The sequence below is a fragment of the Mastigoproctus giganteus genome, chromosome 6, assembly GCF_048544385.1.
Source record: "Mastigoproctus giganteus isolate SK-2022 chromosome 6, ASM4854438v1, whole genome shotgun sequence".
NCBI lineage: Eukaryota > Metazoa > Arthropoda > Arachnida > Uropygi > Thelyphonidae > Mastigoproctus > Mastigoproctus giganteus.
The window spans coordinates 181272262-181291429 of record NC_143580.1 but is presented as its reverse complement, the minus strand read 5'-3'; the positions used below and the strand labels follow the sequence as shown (position 1 = coordinate 181291429).

Genomic DNA, 19168 nt, shown 5'->3' with positions numbered 1-19168 from the left:
ATACAGTTCAGCTGTAAAAACACTACATTCAATTGGTAACTGGACAGAGATAGTGGATGTAGGAAGGACTACTGCAGCTCCTACGGACATTTCAGTTTTTGAGCCGTCTGTATATACATGAAGGCTGTGAGCATTGGCCAATGCATGAGCAGCATGTAACTGTCTGAGATTTTGATTCGAGAGGGAGTATTTTTTCCACTGAAGAAAGGAGTTATCACATAGAGGTATATATATTGCCCATGGTGCTTGTACTGCATCTGCAGCATGAGATACATTTCCAAAATAGATGTTCCAGCATTGCATTAGCTCCTGTAGTCGAATGCCAGCAGGTTTGTTTTCATTGGGTTTATTTTTATAGAGGTTTGCCCATTGAGGTTCAAAGAGATATGTCCAGATGGGATGATAAGGGATGCTACGTAATTTGGCTGCATAGCTGAGAAGCAATACTTTCCTCCTAAGATGTAGTGGAGGTTCATTGGCATCTATATACAGACTTTGCACTGGGGATATCTTAAAGGCGCCTAAAGCAATCCTGAGAGCACTATGCTGCACTGGATTGAGCCAGGCCAATGCTGTCTTCCGTGCAGAATCATAAACTGGGGCTCCATAGTCTAGACAAGATCTTATCAATGTTCGATACAGGTGTAAAAGTGTGAAGCGATCAGCTCCCCATGCCATAGAAGAGATAACTTTGAGGATATTCATTTTTTTCATGCATTGAGTTCGCACTTGCATTATATGAGCCTGAAAGTTAAGTTTGGTGTCAAGTACTAGGCCCAAGAACCGGATATTTTTGCTAACAGTTATTGGTTGGGTTCCTAACTTCAGCTCAGGATCTGGATGGAGCTGACGTTTTTTACAAAAGTGAATGGCAGTTGTTTTTGTTGCAGAGAGGCGATAGCCATTGTGGGATGTCCATGATTCTATTTTATTTATTGAGAGCTGCAATTGACGCTCGATGGAGCGCATATTTTGTGAGTGGCAGGATATTGTAAGGTCGTCTGCATATAGATAGGTGTCGACATTAGCTGGAATATTGTCTGTAACGTTGTTTAGCCTAACCGCAAAGAGTGTTGCACTAAGAACTGATCCTTGTGGGACCCCTTCTTCTTGGACGAATGTTCGAGATAGGAAATTACAGTAACGCACCTGAAAGGTTCTGTTTTGGAGAAAGCTCTGAATGATTAGTGGTAGCTGACCTCGAAGTCCTGTAGTATATAGATTTTGAAGTATGCCGTAGCGCCAGGTGGTATCGAAGGCTTTTTCGATATCCAGGCAGATCATGACAAGGTGTTCTTTACGGATAAAAGCATTCCGTATGTTGGATTCTGCCTTGATCATAAGGTCTAAAGTTGATCGATTTTTCCTAAAGCCGTACTGGTTCTTGTTCATTATCGAATGAGATTCTAGGTACCATACTAATCGAGCGTGAATAATTTTTTCAAATGTCTTACCAAGGCAACTGCTAAGAGATATTGGCCGATAGTTTCGTGGATCTGATTGATCCTTTCCAGGTTTAGGAAAGGCGAGGACTATTGAGTGGCGCCAAGAAAGAGGATAGTAGCCTTCTGAGAAAATCCGATTAAAATAGATCAGTAATGAATTAAGGGTTCTTTTATTTAGATGTTTCAGCATCAAATAGTTTATCTCATCAGGCCCTGGTGCACTATTAGTTGATCTATTTAAGGAGCTCTCTAGTTCAAAAAGAGTAAACGGTTGATTATATGGAAGAGATGCTCTTGTATTGAAGTTCAATTTATATTTTTCTGCATTGGCTTTTATTTGTTTAAAGGTTGGCTCATATGCAGATGTGGCAGAGGTTTCAGAGAAGCATTCTGATAGGGCATTTGCGACTTCCACTGGGGAGGAGAAGTCTTTACCTTTCCAACTTATGATGGGTGTTGATTTCGGGAGGGATTTACCATTTAGTTTTTTGATTTTGTCCCAAATTTTTCTACTGTCTGTATTTTTAGTAATGGTGGAAGCAAACCGGATCCAGGAATCTTTTTTTGCCTTTTTCTGCACGTAACGGGCCTTAGCTTTAAGTTTCTTGAAGTTAATCAGATTTTTAGTTGTTGGGTACGTATGAAACAGATTCCAAGCTTTATTCTGTTCTTTTTTGGCATCACGGCATGCATCATTCCACCAGATATTGACGTGTCTGTGAGTACCACCTCTAGTTTTGGGTATAGCACAGGTTGCAGCTGTTATTATCTGTGTAGTAATGTGGTCAGTAACATCATCTATAGGCTGGCTTTTAATGATTTGGTCATCAAAGGAAGCTGCATCGGTGAACTTGTTCCAATCTGCTTTGTTAAATTTCCATTTTATGTGACTGGCTATATGAGAGGTTGCATGTGTTTGCAGTTTGCAAATAATCGGATAATGGTCACTGTTCAGTGGGTTATTTGTAACTAACCACTGAATGACTGGGAACAGTTTTGGGGAGCATATTGATAGATCTATTGCAGTTGATATTCCGGTGGGAAAGTGGATATGAGTGTCAGCACCAGTGTTTAACAAGGTGAGATTCTGGTTGTCAAGAACTGTTTCAATGATTTTTCCTCGTTTATCAGTCTGGGGAGAACCCCACATAGGATGATGCCCATTGAAATCTCCAAGCAGAATGAAAGGAGATGGGAGTTGTTTTATGAGATCCTCCAGTTCTTTTACTGTGAAATCTTTGTTTGGGGAAAGGTACACTGAGACTACGGTTAGCATAAAATTCAAAACAATACGTACTGCTACAGCCTCTAATGTGGTCTGTAGACGAATCTGTTTTGTAGGAACTTTGTTGTTGACAAGTATGGCTACGCCTCCTCGTGTTGAGTTGATATTGTTTCTATCTTGCTGATAGACACTATAGTTTTTAATAGTTGGTGTAACCTGTGGGGTTAGATTGGTTTCTTGCAGGCAGAAACTTATTGGACTGTACTGTTTGATTAGATCATAGACATCGAAAATGTTGCTTCGTAGACCTCTACAGTTCCATTGCAAAATGTTTTGCATTATTTAGATTTAGTAGTTGGATATGGTTCTGTCTGTTTTTTGTATCCAGCCTGTTTGGATCGATCTATTTTCATCCTTTCTTTTTTTGAAAAGGTAGGGCGTCCAATGTTCATATCATCTTCTGCATGTAAATTTAAGATAGGCTCATCCTGTGGGGTATCAGCATCGGTATCCATATTTGTTGGGCATGGTTTGTCTTCAATGTTTGCAGCTGGTGCTTTTAGTTTTACAGTTTCTCGCTGAGTATCAGGAGCAGTTGGTGGGACTGTTAGAGGAGTATTGCTAGTGCAAGTTACTTTGCGTTGTTCTGTAGGTGATTTCTGTGGGGATGATAACACTGATCGAGCCCAGTCGGCTATTGAAATGGATGGGGGCATTGTGATTGCCGTTTGTGTTCCTATTGATTGATAATTCTGGGTTGCCGCAGCATAAGTAACTTTTGGCATGGTGAGCATAACTTGCTTCCTAGCTTCCTGATAAGTAACCTTTTGTTCTACTTTGTATTTTTGAATCTTTTTTCCCACCTTCCAGAGTTCGCATGCTTTTGAATATGCTGGATGTGGGCCTTTACAGTTTGGGCATTGTGGTGTTTCTGCGGTGCAATCTGTTTGCGTGTGAGTTTTTGATCCGCAATTCGGGCAGACAGTGTCTCCTCGACATACCGTTTGCGAATGTCCAAATTTTTGGCATTTGAAGCATCTGATTGGGTTGGGAATGTAAGGTCTCAGACGGCAATTCAGGTATCCGGCTTTGACACATGATGGTAAAGTTGGTGTGCTAAATGTCAGAATAATGCTTCTAGTGGGAACAAGTTCACCGTCTTTTTTAATCATTATTCGTTTTGCCTGGACGACTTTTTGCTCTTTTAGTTCTTCAACAAGCTCATCTTCAGTGATATTCATTAGGTCCCATTCGGAGATTACTCCTTTCGAACTATTTAAAGTAGCATGAGGAGTGACCTGTATAGATATTCCGCCAAAAGTTGATATTTTCAATAGGGCCTGAGAATGCTGGTGCTTAGCTGTTTCAACTAACAGATCTCCGGATCGGAGTCTTTTCACCATTTTCGGTGAACCAGCCACACTTTCTAAACATTTCTGAATTAGAAATGGGGAAAGTGTACTCATAGGTTTGGTTGTAAGAGAGTGAAGTATAAGGAATGTTGGAAGTTCCTCCTGATTCTCATTCTTACGTAGTCTCTTTGATTGGGATACGTCGCGATCCGATTCATTCAAGTCATGAGATGAGCGTCTAGGCTCAAGAGCTGGGTAATTGTCAGTATCCATGATTGCTCCTTTTAGCCCCGGAGGATAGCTTTTCCCCCAGGTTACCGGCCCCGCCACGTGGAGGCAGGAGCGGTGCCACCAGTGACCAAGCGATAAAAGTTAGTGGTTAGTGTGTTATGTAGATTAGTTCAATATACAAAAAGAAGAAAGGTACCTTTCCTTTCTTTTGGAGAGCTTGCTTCTTTATTTAGAAGAGCAGAAAAGAAATAATGTTTGAAATTAAAGACTTGAAGATTCTCAGTAATCTGCTGATTCTAGAGAGGACGCTTTCTAAATCGCTTTTAAACTCGCTTTGATCACTCGCTTGGCACTCGGGGCCAGTTATGAGAGATATTTGGAATTTACCAGTTATACTTTGGCTGTCCCTCTGGGTGATGAGAATAAGGGATGGTAGCCACATGTTATTTGTACCGCTTGTTTGAATGGATTGCATGGCTGAACAAAAGGAAAAAAGTCAATGCTATTTGCCATATTCATGATATGAAGGGAGCCAAAAGAACACAGTAGTGATTGTTACTTTTGTAATGTGAATGTAACTGAATGAATTTTCAGAAAAGAATAAGCACAGGATTGTTTATTTGAATCTGGATTCAGTGATAATACCAGTGCCTCACAATGACATGTCAATTCTGGTACCACAGCAGGGGCCCCGAGTGCCAAGCGATAGTGACAAGCGATTTTTCTCTGCGACTCATAAAGTGATCTTTGAAAGTGATATAGTTCTATTTTTTGTTGTACGATTTTCTTCTGTTTTGTTCACTTAAAGCGGTTCTTCACTTAAAAAGTCTTACGTAAGAACCCAGAAAGGGAATCTACCTTTCTTTTTTAGTATTTATATTAAATACTCACACTCTACTAACCTTAATAACCGCTTGGTCACTGGTGGCACTACTCCTGCCTCCACGTGGCGGGGCTGGTAGTCTGGGAGAAGAAAGTACTTCTTCCAGGGCTAAAAGGAGTAAACATGGATACTAATGATTTCCCACGATTAGAGCCAAAGAGCTCGCAACAAGACAACCACGAAACTGATCATGACTTCTCATTGTCGAAAAGACTAAAAAAGGATGCAAACAAGCAGGAAGCTCCAGCTTTCCTGATCATCCATTCTCTGTCTTCACAATCTGTCAGCAAGCTTTCGCCTTTTATCATACAACGATGCCTTGTAAATGCAGCAGCATCTCCAAAAATGGTGAAACGCCTTCAATCTGGCGACTTGCTAATAGAGACCTCTCTTCCAAGACACTCTGACCTCCTGTTAAAACTTACATCTTTAAGTGGAATTCCAATCCAAGTCACTCCACACAACACCCTGAATTCTTCCAAGGGAGTGATCAGTGAATGGGACCTATTGAACGTTTCCGAGGAAGAAATAATTCAGGAACTAAAAGATCAAAACGTAACTCAGGCCAAGAGAATCATGATACGAAAAGACGGCACCTTAGTCCCAACCCGTAGCATAATTTTAACCTTTAGTTCGCCGAATCTACCATCCTCGGTCAAAGCAGGCTATTTAAACTGTCGTGTTCGGCCCTATATCCCGAACCCTCTGAGATGCTACAAATGTCAGAAATTTGGCCACTCCCAGACAGCATGCCGTGGAGATGCAACATGTCCAAACTGCGGATGCAAAACTCACACTCAATCTGAATGCAAGGCACAAACTCCGCAGTGTCCTAATTGCAAGGGCAATCATCCAGCCTACTCCAAAGATTGTGATCTTTGGAAGTTAGGAAAAAAAATACAGAAATACAAGACAGAAAATAAAGTATCTTTTCAAGAAGCTAGAAGACAAGTAAAATCAAGTATTCCAAAAACTACTTATGCTTCGGCTGCCCATAGTTACAAATCAGTAGCATGTCAAACAGAAGTGTCAGTCTCTCCAGATAAATCGATCGCCGACTGGGCTCAATCTGTACTATCAACTCAGCCTACATCTGAATCACAGTTAGTGGACCAAAGTAATAATACGCCACTCACAATTCCAACTCAAAACCTAACCCACAATACAGTGGCAGAAAAAGTACATAAATCAGATAGTGTGGAGGTGAAACAACCAACAAGCATGGATACAGATGATATGCCCAACCAAGAAGATTTTCTTGAATTATATGCAGATGGAGACATGGAGGATAAAAATGATTCAGGACGCCCTTCTTTTCCTAGAAAAGAAAAATCTAAATCTGACCGTCACAAACAACCTACGCATAAAAAGCAGACAGATTCCGCTTCCTCTTACAAAACCAAATAATGGAACATATTATACAATGGAACTGTAGAGGTCTTCGCAGTAACTTAGATGATATACACGAATTAATTCATCACTATAAACCTCTTGCAAGAAACTAATTTGACATCACTGGTCTCAGTCTCAATCAAAAATTACACTGTATTCAGGCAAGACAGGACTGTGTCTAATAACGCTCATGGCGGAGTAGCGATACTCGTGGATTCCAGCATCCCCGCCAGACGTATTCCCTTACGAACATCCTTAGAAGCTGTTGCCACGCGTGTTGTTAGTGGTATTACTTTGACATTGGCTTCCATTTATCTTCCGCCTAATCATCAATATACTATTCAGGAACTTGAAGATCTTGTTATGCAGTTACCATCACCGTTTTGTTTACTAGGAGACTTTAATGCACATCACCCATTATGGGGTTCCCCCACCTCAGACAGACAGGGTAAGCTGATCGAAACGTTGATTGATAGGCAGAATTTAACATTACTGAATACTGGGTCTCCTACATATGTGCATCTCCCTACTGGCTCAACATCTGCTATAGATCTTTCCATATGTTCCCCAATCCTCTTTCCAAGTATAGATTGGATACCTCTGAATGATCCTTATAGTAGTGACCATTATCCATTAATCTGCAAAATTCGAACATCCTGTTCCTACCCAACAGAAAGTCCAATTAAATGGAAATTTTCAAAGGCTGATTGGGAAAAATACAGATCGCACATCTCATTTGACAACGATATCATTCAGTCCGGTTCCATCAATAGCGTTACTGAGCATATCACAAATCAAATGCTGGCAGCTGCATCCGTCGCAGTTCCTCAATATCAAGCAAGTAATAGACGAAAAATAAATTACTGGTGGAATGAAGATTGCAATAATGCAAAAAAAGAGAAAAACAAAGCATGGAATCTTTTCCGCAAAAATCCTACCACCCCCAATCTTATTAACTATAAACGGCTCAGAGCTAAAGCTCGCTACGTCAGACGCAAAGCAAAAAAAGAAACTTGGATTAAATTCGCCTCATCAGTTAATAAAAATACCGATATCAGATTAATCTGGAGAAAAATAAAATGTTTAAACAATAAATTTCCACCTCTATCCACCCCGCTACTAAACTGGAATGGACAAGAACTCTCTAATCCCACAGATATATCAAATGCACTGGGAATTGTATTTTCTCTGTTGTCTTCTTGTAATGCTTATGATAAATCATTCCAAAAACGTAAAACCGTTGCAGAGAGATCCAAACTGAATTACGCTGACAATTCTGCTTTATCGTATAATCAGCCATTTACCATGTTCGAGCTACAGCAAGCTCTTACCAACTCAAGAAACAGTGCTGCTGGCCCTGATGGGTTATATTATGTAATGCTCCGAAATCTGGATCAAAGATCACTCTCTTCGCTGCTCATATTTTATAATCGAATATTTTCCGAACATACCCTCCCCAGCTCCTGGAGTCATTCTTATGTAATACCGATTGCAAAACCCGGTAAAGATCATTCGGTTCCTCAAAATTACAGACCGATATCCCTCACCTGCTGTCTCAGCAAAACTCTTGAGAAAATGATACATGGCCGTCTCACCTGGTTCCTCGAGTCTCAAAACTTGATAAATAATGAACAATTTGGATTCCGGAAAAACCGATCCGCCTTGGATCTTATGATCAAAGCCGAGTCAAATATCAGAAATGCTTTCATCAAAAAGGAACATCTCGTCATGGTCTGTCTTGACGTTGAGAAAGCCTTTGACACTACGTGGCGTTTTGGAATCTTAAAGGATCTACATTCTCTTGGCCTGAGAGGTAATTTACCATATTTTATCCAAAATTTTCTTCAACGGAGATCCTTTCAAGTTCGTTATCGGGGAACCCTCTCTAAAATCTTTATCCAAGAAGAAGGAATTCCACAGGGATCTGTTCTCAGCGCTACCTTGTTTGCAATGAGAATAAATCATATAATTGAACTCATTCCGAAAACAGTGGATTCATACCTTTTCGCAGATGATCTCTCGATTTCCTGTCATTCCCAAAACATGCATTACATTGAACGCCAACTTCAAATATCAATGAATCGCATCCTGACATGGATGACACAAAATGGTTATAGACTATCCAGCCAGAAATCTACTGCCATACACTTCTGCTCTAGACGCAATATGCATCCTGAACCTGAGCTGCAATTGAATAACCATCCTCTTCCCATAGCTAACTGTACTCGCCTACTAGGATTGTTCTTTGACAATAAGTTAAATTTCCAAAAGCACATTGAACATCTCCGGACTACTTGTCAAAAAAAACTGAACATTCTCAGAGTCTTATCAGCCACAACATGGGGAGCAGATCGCCAAAGCCTGCTACATTTATATAGATCCATAATCAGATCTCGACTGGACTACGGTGCCCCTGTCTTCGATTCTGCTAGGGAGAGCGCTTTATCTCGCCTCAATCCTATTCAACATTCAGCTCTCAGAACAGCACTAGGTGCGTTCAGAACATCTCCAGTGCAAAGTTTGTATGTTGAAGCTCATGAACCTCCCCTAAATATCAGGAGAAAGATGCTGCTGCTGAATTATGCAACCAAGATGACCCATCCTAATTGGCCAATACTCTACAATCCACAGTTTATGACCTTATACAGAAACAAACCACAGACAGTTCGGCCTGCTGGTATTAGGCTAAAACAGCTAGCAGAAGATTGGGATGTACACTTCAATAAAATTTTACGAGATCTTATAGATCCTGATCCTCCATGGTCTGTCATCACACCATCTTGTGACAATTATTTCTACCAGTGGGGTAAACACTCTCTATCAGATATTAATATCCAACAGCTACACATAGCGCATACTCAACGTTATCCTGACTTCGCTAAAATTTATACAGATGGATCGAAGTCTGAGAGTGGATCAGGCGCAGCAGTAGTACTCCCTGATACTACCATTTCTCTATCTCTCCCAACAGAGTGCAGTAGTTACACAACTGAATTATATGCCATAAAGCTTGCTATAGAAAGTATTTTCCATATGTCAATTCAAAAGAGCTTAATTTACACAGACTCGCAGAGTTCCTTATCAGCCTTGCAAAACAACTCCCCGTCTACTCACCCTCTATTAAAGCTCATTAGAACAGAGTTGATACGTCTGAGAGAGTGCCAACAAAAGGTTATTTTCTGCTGGATACCTGGTCATACTGGAATACCAGGAAATGAAATTGCGGATGATGCTGCCAAACATCCATCTAGAGCAGCCCCAACAAATTTCTTAATACCGTTTACTGATTATAAAATGAAGATCCGAAGCATATGTAAAGATCGATGGACTCTACAATGGCAAGCACAAATTCATAATAAACTTTTTCAAATTAAACCTGTACCAAAATTATGGGCTTCTAGCCTCATTACTAACAGACAAGAAGAAGTAATCCTAACCAGAGCCAGAATCGGTCATACTCATTTAACTCATTTGTTCCTCCTCTCAGGGAATGACCCTCCTGAGTATAATCATTGTCATACACCACTTACAGTGAAACACATACTTCTAGAATGTACTCTGTATCATAATGCTCGACTAATGTCATTCAGTTCTCTAGCAAGCTTAGAGGTACCATTGTCACTTAGCCATATCATAGGCGAAAAATCAAACATCGCAGAATTCTTCTCCTTCCTAAAACAAATAGGAATGTATAGCCGTTTCTAATTGCTTCTACAAGAAACAAACAGGCAGTATGAACCACTTTTCTAAGTGCAATATGGCCTAAGTAGCCATTGCACTTAAAACCCCATAACAACAACAACAACAACAACAACAACCACAGCAGGAATTAGATTCTTTAGAAGACAAAATGGAAATATGATGATGATGCAATTGGTGGAGACCTCAAAATGTCAGCCAGTCCACCTGATGAAGAGATTTCAAATCCAGAGCTTTTCACTCAAGATGAGTTGAATGACCTCATTAGGGATCTAGTCCTCACCAAAGATAAAGCCGAACTGCTTTCCTTGAGACTAGAGCAAAAACACATGGTTAAGAACATCTTGCTCACTATCAGTAAAGAAACCAATTTTTGGCATTCTTTTCAGTAAATGGCCTGCTCTGCTATTGCCATGATATCAGTGGAAATTTTAGAGAATTGTTACAAGTACACATTACATCTGCATGGCACCTCTTCATCAAAGCCTCATAGTGAAGTCTAAAAGCTATTCTCTTGCATAATGAGAACTTAAAGCTATCTATCCCCATTGCCCACTCTATTTACCTAAAGAAGACATACTATTACATGGAAACAATACAAAACTGATACTTCTGATGCTGATGTATGAGTTTGACAAACCATCAGTGACCTCATTGATATGTTAATAGGCAGGCAAAAAGGTTCATAATATATTGCTGTTTCCTATACATATGGGACCAGCATTCTACCATAGATCATGTAGTGAAATAATCTTAATTAACTTGCACTGATATTATAAGTAGTTGTATTACAAAAACTACCCATGCTAGGAATAAACCAAGAATATATTTGAAGTTAGCATGCAAAACTGATTTAGAAAAGTGTGTTTATATGTACTTGATTAAAAAAAAAAAAGTTTCATTTTGTTGACTAGTACTATATTGTAAAAATATTCAAAATATAGGAACTTAAAACATTTTTTGTAACACAGCTAAGCAAGCACCGAGCAGTGGATTACTAAAACTATCAAAATGAAATAAAATATATGAGATACGGTAGCATATTGAAAGAAAATAAGTCAAAATCTGACTGTGTAATAGTGAGAATTTCTCTTTTGTTTTATTGTTTAATACACTATAATATGTCATGTATTTTTTAATGTTTTAGTAATCTGTTATTGGTGTATAGTTAATGTTGTGACACAATTAAGAACACACCAGCGGCCTTTTTAGTGAAAATATGGTTTTTAAGGAAAGTTTAGAAATGTAGGTCTCTGAAACAATTAAGGAATTTCTTTTTCAGCTGCACAAGTTTTTAGAATTTTTTTCAACTGTAAGTGTCTTTAGAGTTTTTTTGGAACAGGAATGTTTCTGAATTTCAATATAACTTGCACATATTGAAATCATAGGTCTCAGAATTAAAATATTTTCAAAGTGTGCATTAAAAAAAAATCCCTGATTTTAATATTAACTCTTTGGGCCCGAAAAGAATCAATCATTTCATGCACCATTCAGTTCATATCCTCAGTGAACAGAAACTATTCTTTGGAGGTTATTGTATCTTATATAATTAGTTCATTGAGATTCTGGCTTTGAATATTTTTCCACACATGGCACTTAGAATGCTATATAATCAATGTAAAAGAATAACTAAAAGAGTTATAAGCAATGTAAAGAATAACTAAAAGGAAAATGGACAGACAAAATGTGATTTTCTTATGGATACATCAAACTGTGTTCCAAGATGATTGTACTAACTGCTTTTGAACTGTTTTTAAGATTTAACATTTAATTCCCCACTTTGTTAAAAATTACTTTTATAGGAATGTTAGTTTCATTTGAAAATGTCAATGAATTGCCTGATAAAAATCTATTTTTGAGTGATAACTATACTCTACATAGTTTTCAATGTTTGTAGACTAATAGCTGTTTTTAACTTGGTTTTTTTTATGGCGATTTCAGAAATGTTATTCATTTTTTTTTCTATCACATACTATTTTTCCCAAATCACTTAAGTTGATGTTATGAGTTGAAAAATTTAATGTATTAAGTTATGTGTAAATGCTGGGAATTTGTGAACTAAATCTTCACATGTTGGCAACACTGTCTTCAGTAATTTATTTCTTGACCTTGAGAGCTCCATGCAACAGTGTTTATCAGTATCAGCTCAGTTTATTTTTGAGGTCATTTGTCAAACTTGTGCTGAAAAGTGAGTGTATTGTGCTTATTTTGGAGTGAAACTCAGTGACCAAGATAAACAATTGGCGCCACATAAAGTTTGCTGAACCTGTGTTGAAGCATTGAGACTGTGGAAAAATGGTAAAAATAAGGCTATGCCATTTGCAATTCCTATGATATGGTGGGAGCCTACAAACCACTGTGATGACTGTTACTTTTGCTTAGTTAATATGGAGGGGATACAATGCAAAGAGTAAGAAGGGCATTGTGCATCCTAATATTCCCTCTGCCATTAGATCGGTCCCACATGGAGATAACCTGCTGATTCCATGTGCTCTACTTATATTGGAAAATGTAGCAGCCTGAAAGTGAAACTGAAGTCTGTATGCCTGGAGACATTGATTTTAGCCCTCAACTGTTTTCAGAGCATGAACTTAATGATCTGGTAAGAGATCTAGAACTCCTTGGTTCTAGATCTCTAGACTTAAGTTGTTGTTGTTGTTGTTATTTGGTTTTTAGGAGCATTAGCAACTAAGGCCATATTGCTCCGGGGATATGCGGTGGTCATTCCCTGACCTTCCTGCATCCTCCATATTTGGTGGTCATAGGCTCGAACCCAAATCTAATCAAGAAGCGTGTGCTACGCACTGCTGCTCCTGCCCACCTGGCTACAGAGGCGCCGTAGACTTAAGTCAAAAATCTTCTAGCACATGGGACATTTTTCTCATGGTACAGACACAGAGAATGAGAACTAGTGCCCTACTTTTCTGAAGATGTCCTATGGTTTTTTGCAATAATATAAATGACTTAATGAACTATTTCGGAGTTAGTTACACTCCTATACAGTAGAGACTTTTTATTGGCTCATCAAAGAGGAGTCTCAAAGGTGTGTTACTCCACAATGGAAATAAATATGAGTAAATTCCAATAGCTCACTCTGTGCATTTAAAAGAAACATATGAGAACTTAAAGTTGTTGACAAATATTAAGTATGAAGGACATCATTGGTTGGCCTGTGCTGACTTTAAAGTGATAGGCATGTTACTTGGACAGCAATCTGGCTGCATAAAAATGCCTTGCTTTTTGTGTGAGTGGGACAAGTGTGTTAGTTGTCTGACAGCACCAGGGGTTTCCCCCATTTCTGCAGTGTGAGTGGGACAAGGAGTAAGCACTGGGATATCAAGTTCTGGCCAAAGAGAGGCAGTTTGTTGCCTGGATCAAAGACCATAGTTCATAAACCACTGGTAGACCCCAAAAATATCCTCCTTCTACTCTTGCACATCAAACTGGATTTGAAGAAATGGTTTGTGAAAGTTTTACCTGAGGAAGATTCCTGCTTAAACTACCTTTGTACTGAATTCCCATTGATCACACAAGAGGAGCTAAAACAAGGTATTTTTGTCAGATCTCAATTTTGCAAACTGATGAGGGACTGAAATTTTGAGGGAACTATGAATAAAAGAGAAAAACAGGCATGGATTAGCTTCAGGTCATTTTGTTGAGAACTTCTTAGGGAAAAACAAGGATTCAGATTACAAGAATATAATTGAAAATATGTTAACAAACTTCAAGAAGCTGGGCTGCAACACAAGTGTTAAGGTATATTTTTTACACTCCCATGTCAACTACTTCCCAGAAAATCTAGCAAGTGTTAGAGCGAAGAACAGGGTGAAAGGTTTCGCCAGGACATTAAAGACATGGAGATGGGATACCAGAGGAGATGGAATGTCAACATGATGGTTGACTATTGCTGAATGCTGAAGAGGGACTGTAAAGTAGAAGGACCTGCCAGAAAATCAAAGAAACGAAAATTTGATGCATTGTAGATCAGGTTTTAAAATGAGAGGTGAGGTTTAGTGGCCTTTTTTGCCACACTGCCATTTTTAATAGTGTTTTCAACATGTATTTAAATATAAAAGTCTGGTAAAAGCAGTATTTTGTTATAATTTCAGTGCATAAATTCTGCCAAAATTAATAAAAATTAGTGAAAAATGAAATTTTCTTTTGTGATTTTTGAAGAAGACTTTTATGGAAACAAACAGAAGTCATTTTTGAAATTGGCATTAGAAAACAATTCAGAAATACCCTTTTCTGAGAAAACACAAGTGAAATTTTTCAAAATGCATAGTAGCGTGTTCATTTTTGATTGGAGTGTTGAAATTCAAATGATAAATCAGTATGAATGAATGAATGTATAGTGGAGCATCGATAATCCGAACTAATTGGAACCAAGGGTAGTTCAGACTTCTGATTTGTTTGGATTTTCGAACTTATAAAAATTACAGTTCTGGAGACTTAGAAATAAAAACACTAAGTTGTACTTATGTATTTTTATTGATAGGTAACGAAACAAATTGAACTTTCAGCCATTTCATATATGTATAGGCCTTTAACGAAAATAATTACTTATTTTTTGCTGCACCATTTTTGAACTTTGTTTCTTTGTTGCCAGATCTCTCACTCTTTTCAGCAATAGCAGTTAAGTTGGAAAGTATTCAGCTTGTTGCTCGTCTCTGTACTCATTCCAGCAGCTCTACATTCTGCCTAAAATAAGGCCTCCAGACCTGTACACAATACTCAAGGTGTGGCTTGATCATTGCCTTGTACAAGGGGATAATCACTTCCTTATCCCTGCTAGAAAACTTCCTCTATATCATTGATAAGACACCATAAGCTACTCTTGCAGACTGTCTACACTGCTCAGAAAACTTCATATGTGACTGCACAATTACCCCCAGGTCCTTTTCATTCTCTACCACCCTCAGTGTAGTACCACACATTTGTCAATGTTAAACTTCAGTTTCCACCTCTCAGCCCATCTGCTCAACATTTCTAGATTCTCTTGCAGTGGTGTACTGTCATTAGTGTCATTAACAACCGTGCCAACCTTCGTATCATCTGCAAACTTACACATTAAGCCTGATATACCTTCATCAGTATCAGTAATAAATACAGAAAACAACAATGGACCCAACACTGAACCATCCACTAATAACATTAGTCCATGAAGATCAGTGTCCATTGATTACCACTCTCTGTCTTCTCCCACTCAACCATCCCTTTATCCTTAGTAGGATTTTGCCCTTAATGCCATACTACTCCAATTTGTACAGTAGTCTTCCATGTGCAACAGTATCAAAAGCTTTCCTAAGATCCAAATATATGATATCAAAATTATTTTTTGCATCCAGTTCCTTTGTGACCACATAGTATCCAATCAAATTGGTCAGACAAGTCTTCCCCTTAACAGACCCATGCTGTGTTCGAACTATAACCAAAGTGTTGTCTAGATGATCCCGCAGTGCTTCTTTAACCAGTAATTTCCCCGGAACAGGAGTTAAACTAACAGGTCTGTAATTACTTGTGTCATCCTTTGATCCTCCTTTGTGAATTGAGGTCACATCTGCACATCTCCAGTCCATGGGTACTTCCCCTGAGTCCAAGGAAGCTCTTATAATTATGGCTAAGGGTTTGCTTACTTCCTTTGCTGCTCCCTTAATATATCTGGATAGATCTCATCCACCCCAGGTGTTTTTTTATGTTTATCTTCAACAATTTCTCCTCCAGTTTGCTCTCAGTTATTAAATAATAATTTGTCTCACTACCATAGTTTAATACACCTCTGGCATTCTCCTCCCTGAATAACTCCTCATGTGTAAATGTAGATGCAAAATACTCATTCAGTTTGTTAACTACCTGAGCAGGATCGTCAACAGTTGAACCATCGATATCAAGTGGACCAACCTGATTCATCCCCTTCCTTGTAGAGTTTACATAAGTAAAGAACTGTTTGCTGTTTTTCTTTGCATCCTCTCGACCACAGAACACACAATTTACAGGCAGTATGCACGGAACAATATGGCCTTAGTTGCTGATGCTCCCAGAATCCAATAACAACAACAGACAGCGTCTTTGAGAAATGGGTCATTAGCTGTTCTCATAGTTTTTTTTTTTTTTTTTGCACCATCATCTGAATCAAGTTTGATGTGAACTTTAAAATTTGTTCCTTTTGTTTTTAATTTCTGTTGCAGTTGACTTTCCAATCTAGTAAAATCTTGCTTATGAAGACTTGCTTTCTCCCTTTGAAAGTCTGTTGAAAATCTCAATCTTCAATTTAATTGTTAAAAATTTCTGCTTCCTTTTAAAAGAAGACCATAATTTCAGTACGGTAAAATAAACTCTGTAAATGTTCAGAATCTCTTCATTCCTATATCTAAACTTTGTAAACATTTTATTCCATATCTCATTTGCGTGTATTCTGTTAGTTGAAATTTCTGCATGCCATGTTTTTGTTATTGATTGACACTTCTCTTTTTTTACTGTTTTATATTTTATAACCCAAAAAAAAAAAAAAAAAAAAAATTCAATGAACAGATTACAAAGTATTATGTTTTGTTAGTACCGTATGTATATTAATTAAGCTATGTACCTAAGTGTAAATTTATTTTTATTTTACTTACCTGTGAATAATATTCTACCGATTTTCATGTACAATTTAATTGATAAGGTGAAATAAAAGTATAAATTGTGCTTTATATTTTTATTTTTTATAGCCTGTGGATATTATTCCTCCGAATTTTGCTTATTAGAAATGCTGTTTAATAGAATCAGAATTCAGTTAACAAATGTGATCACAATAATTGACACTTACTGCAATTATTTTATGGCACCAGCATAAAAAAATTAAATAAATGCTGGCTCGTTATTAATGTTTTGAATTATTGATGTTCGGATTTTCGACGCTCTAATGTATAAATAAATAAAAGTTGTATGAGTGATGTTATAATAAATGTAAATTTTTATTTTCTTGAGGAAATTTATGAAATTTATTGTTTGAGGTATCCCTGTATATTTTATTCATAAAATATTCATTATGAATTCAATTTCATTTTACTTTTGATAAATACAGATTGGTGAACGAGAAGATTCTGACATCCGCATTAAAATGAAGATCCAAGCAGCTGCAGCAGTAGGAGTTAATGTCAGACACATTAATCTCCCAAAAGATATTACAGAGACAATGGTAAGTTATAGTTCCTTTTTATCAGTAAGGGCCACAGTGATACAGGACAGTGAAGCAGATGGCTCAGATATAACTTTTAGTGGGGGGGCGTTCACAACAAAGAAAGGTCAGAGAAGGAGGTGGGATGCCAAATTTGAAGTTCTTTTATCTTTATGAATGAATATATTATAAAATCATTATTTGTAAAAGAATAAGAGAAGTTTACCTCAATATGATATGTAGAACACTTCCATATGATACTCTCCAGAAATTAAAACTAAAACAATTAAAAAATTGAAAATATGTAAGTGTTCTACGTATCATATTGAGGTAAACTTCTCTTATTCTTTTACAAATATTGATATCAATGCAGAACGTGTTGAGCATTATAGCTCTGGTTCATACTATCAAATTATAAAATCATATAAGCTATTACTTTAAAAATCTTATTAGTTATGTTTTATATTTCCATCTGTACTTCCTGCTTCAGCTAAGGTAAAGAAAGGCTGCACGAGAAGCATGCAGAAGTTTGATGAAATTTACCAGTAAAAGTACTTTGCCGTAACGGCATTTGTATTGTTGCTCGCTTGGTAAACAGATGGTGGGTGTTTGCGGTCTGGAGTAGAAGTTGAATCCCATGGGAGCTTGAAACCCTCCCGAAGTGGAGGGGGGTTAGCTGACCTTTTTTCTTTAGAATCACTAATTGAATCACGAACAGAGTCATATTGGAAGTTCTGACGTCGTGAAAAATGTTCGTAACGTAGTTTCACCGGCAAGCTTTTTCAAAGCTTGCCGTGCTTCTTGTGTGGGCTTCCTTTGCCTTTTTTTTTTCTTAATAAACAATTTATCCACTAGTCCACCAGTGATTCTAAAGAAAAAAGGTCAGATTACCCCTTCCACTTCGGGAGGGTTTCAATTTCTACTCCTGACCGATAACACCCGCTGTATGTTTACTGAGCGAGCAACAATACAAATGCCGTTACAGCAAAGTACTTTTACTGGTAAATTTCATCGAACTTTTGCGTGCTTCTCGTGCAGGCTTTCTTTACCTTCATCCCTGCTTCATTATATAAAATAGTTCATTCCACTTATTTTTTTATCATCTTTTAGTAATGGGTAGATATAAAATGCCTAACAGTCCTTGGACTATCTATTTTCAAGAATGGTTGTTTTTTACTGTCATAAAATGGAAAGGGAGGGAAGGAGAGTTTTAAAAAAATAGAACAGAGAGAGAGAGAGAGAGAGAGAGGTGGAGGTGAAGCAAGGAAATTAAAGGGTAATTGAAGGGGAAAGAGTAAAAAGGAAAGCGAAAATTTGACAGGTCAGATGGTGATGGTGGAAGACATGGTGGTGGTTGCTAGCAAGCCAAACATAAAGAGGAAAAAGGTAGGACAGATATAATTAAAAATTAACAAATTCTTGCAAAAAAAATTTTTCAGAGTTAACGTCAAAATAAAATTTGTACTGAATACCTAAACAGGAATATGTATAAAACAAATATATGAAATAAATAAATAAAAGAAAGTGGTTAAGACAGATAGCATAAAGGAAAAAAAGAATATTTTGCAATATTCTGCTGGAGAAGGCCAATGTTAAATTCGGCTCAGAACCTTTACAAGTCATGAGTCACACTCATCATGTCACTAGCAATAAAGCCAGAAATCAGGAGGGAAAAAAATTACATTTAAATTTCTCCAAAATGCATTCACAAACTGATATATGAGACACACACACACACATGAAATGCCTGTGCATAGTTAAAAATACACAATTTCATACCTG

At 37.7% G+C, this 19168-nt stretch overlaps 1 protein-coding gene across 1 annotated transcript in view; it reads left to right on the top strand.

The window, feature by feature from the left end:
- The window catches only part of pug (pug C-1-tetrahydrofolate synthase, cytoplasmic), a 329380-nt gene that overhangs the window by 15396 nt on the left and 294816 nt on the right, over window positions 1-19168 (top strand). The window contains exon 3 of the mRNA XM_090376599.1: window positions 17294-17407. Coding sequence (XP_090232725.1) covers window positions 17294-17407 — 114 coding nt within the window. The remainder of the gene's footprint in view (window positions 1-17293; window positions 17408-19168) is intronic.